This window comes from Coffea arabica, chromosome 10c (genome assembly GCF_036785885.1).
Source record: "Coffea arabica cultivar ET-39 chromosome 10c, Coffea Arabica ET-39 HiFi, whole genome shotgun sequence".
In the NCBI taxonomy this organism is placed as follows: domain Eukaryota; kingdom Viridiplantae; phylum Streptophyta; class Magnoliopsida; order Gentianales; family Rubiaceae; genus Coffea; species Coffea arabica.
Genome location: NC_092329.1, coordinates 19,382,401 through 19,385,088, shown reverse-complemented (window position 1 = coordinate 19,385,088; position 2,688 = coordinate 19,382,401). Strand labels below are relative to the sequence as shown.

The following is a 2,688-nucleotide window of genomic DNA, read 5'->3' as shown; positions in this document are numbered from 1 at the left end:
TAAAAAGAAAGAGGGGGATGCAACTTTTATCTGGAACCAGAACTCTTCACCCAAACCCCGATACCAACACAATCTAACCTACCAACCACATTATCCTTATTATTCAAACCCGCACCATGTATATACTACCAATATCCACCACCCTCCACCTCGCCCAAGTTATCCTAACCCACCTTTAGCTCCTTTTCAAATTTCTCAATCAAATCCACCCTAAAATCGACCTCGCCCTCCATATAACCCAAGATGTCCTCCCCCAAATAGACCTGTTTATAGCCATCCTCAACCTCCTGAACCTTCTAACCAAGCCCGTAGCCGTACATTTACCGATTTAGGCAGGCCTCTAGAGCAATTATATGACCAGTTGAAGGCCGCCGGAAAAATTGGTATGGTACCCCCTCCGACCTATCCATATGGCATATTCGCTGGGTATAACCCACAAGCCGTCTGTGCTTATCATTCAGGGGCACCCGGACATTCAACTGTTGATTGCAAGGCTCTTAAGCATAGAATTCAAGATATGATTGAAGCTGGAGAGATTGTAATCAAGAAATGGGAGGCACAAGGGGCGAATATAAATAGGAACCCCTTGCCAGAACATACTAATACCATTGGGGTCATTCTGGACGACGCAGAGTATGAGGAGCAAGTCCAAAAATTGGCAAGGGAAGCTGAGGTGTTTGGGGTCACAGACTAACCATTTGTAATAGAGGTGCCGTTTAATGAAGATAAAAGACCTTTTATTTTGGATTTCACTCCAACTGAGATCGAGACTTTGGAGCCAGTGGTCATCGAATTCCCAGAGCAGGAGCCTGTTCTAAGTTCGCAGCGAGTGCCATGGAACTACGATGAACCTGTCATACAAATTGGAAAAAAGTCAGTTGCCAAAGAAGAGGTGTCAGTGGTCACTAGATCAGGGAGAATTGCAAGTCCGTTTGGAGCTACCGTTCCGATTCAAACAAATAACCCCGAGCTGCCCGCTAAACCAACAATTACTGAGAAGGAAGCCTTGGATTTTCTTAAAAGGCTCCAAAGAAGCGAATATAATGTAGTCGAGAAGCTAAGCAAGTCGCCCGCCCAAATATCCATGTTGGATCTACTCTTTTCTTCTGATATGCATAGGGATGCATTGTTCGAAGTGTTGACTAAAGCTCAAATCCCTAAGGACATTTCGGTTGTTAATTTCTCACATATAGTTGAGAGTGTGTTATTTACAAAACAAATCACTTTCTCTGATGATGAATTACCGGCAGAAGGCATTGGACATAACAAAGCTCTGTACATACCTGTGAGGTGCAACGGGAAAATGTTGCCAAAGGTGTTGATTGACAATGGATCTGCGCTTAATATCTGTCCTTGGAGTATCTTGGAAAAGCTAGGGTTACAAGATATCAAGCTAAGGCCTTCAGGGACCATAGTTAGAGGTTTTGATAGAGCACAAAGAGAACCTATAGGAGAAGTGGATTTAGTAGTCGAGATGGGGCCCGCACAGGTTCAAATAGCCTGCCAAGTTATGCACTTTCCTAATATTTACAATATTTTGCTTGGAAGGCCGTGGATTCATAAGTCCGGGGTTGTGCCTTCTTCATTACATCAATTGTTGAAATTCATAGTAAATGACAAATTGATAACTATCTTTGCCGAGAAGGATTGTCTCGTAATTGCTGATTTTGGGTCCGAAGAAGATGGTAGCCGAAACGCCACAGTGACCCCTCATAGCACAGCTGATATCGTCTCCGTAAGTTGGATAACAAAAGAGGAACGAGCTCTGTCAAAGGCCAGTGTCATGATGGCTAAGGAAATGATCCGCGGAGGATATGAGTTTGACAAAGGGCTGGGATGTGATCTACAAGGAATTCTGAAACTAGTGGAAATTGTGGAGAAAAAGGATTCATTCGATTTGGGTTTTCGACCAACCGCTAAAGACATCAAAGAAATGAAGGAACGCAAGAAAGCAGAGAAAGAAGGCAGGCAAAAGGCCTTTGATATTCCACCACTGCATTATACTTTTTCACGACCAACCGAGGTGATCACGTCAGAGATTAACCCAGTTGATGAAATCGAAACTAGTTTGGCCCAATTGTTCGTTGGGGCAACATTTGAAGACAGTTTCCCAGATGAGGCCGAGTTTCCCGACATCCCTGAAGGATCAATTTCCAATTGGACAGCCAAGTTTCTGCCCATTCAGAAGGAGTTTCGGTAAAACTAAAGGGGTTTGTCATTCATGCGAATTCATGAAAATACTTCTGCATCTGTAAATAGCTAATGAAAGCATCTTTATCTTTGACTAAAATTTACACATGTAAATATTGTTTCCGCTTTCTTTCTTTTTGTTTTCGCTTTCAATCAAAGGTTTTATGAAAATGCACAAGTGGTTCTTGTCATGTTGTTTTGTTTATTCGTTTGTCATATTGCTTATTCATTTGTTTGTTGTATGTTTGTTTGCTTATTATCCCACATTCGTTAATTCTTTCAGATGACCAAAAATAAAACTATTTGACCTTTTGGATATCACTATTCTGGAATTCAATAATGGCAATCTCTATATCACTCACGACTTGGAGGTCTGGGAATCTGAGCTTCAAAGCGAGAGTGATAATGAGGAGGTATTCGATTCTTTTGCAAAGGACTTTGAACAATATGAGGAGAAACCAAAACCGAACCTGGAAGAAACAGAAAAGGTTAACATTG

At 41.9% G+C, this 2,688-nt stretch overlaps 1 protein-coding gene across 1 annotated transcript; it reads left to right on the top strand.

The window, feature by feature from the left end:
- Positions 1–385: 385 nt before the first annotated feature.
- Positions 386–2,200, top strand: LOC140015853 (uncharacterized). The gene is made up of 2 exons (XM_072068679.1): positions 386–673; positions 764–2,200. Exons 1-2 carry the CDS (start codon positions 386–388, stop codon positions 2,198–2,200), a joined length of 1,725 nt encoding a protein of 574 aa, XP_071924780.1.
- Positions 2,201–2,688: the final 488 nt, after the last annotated feature.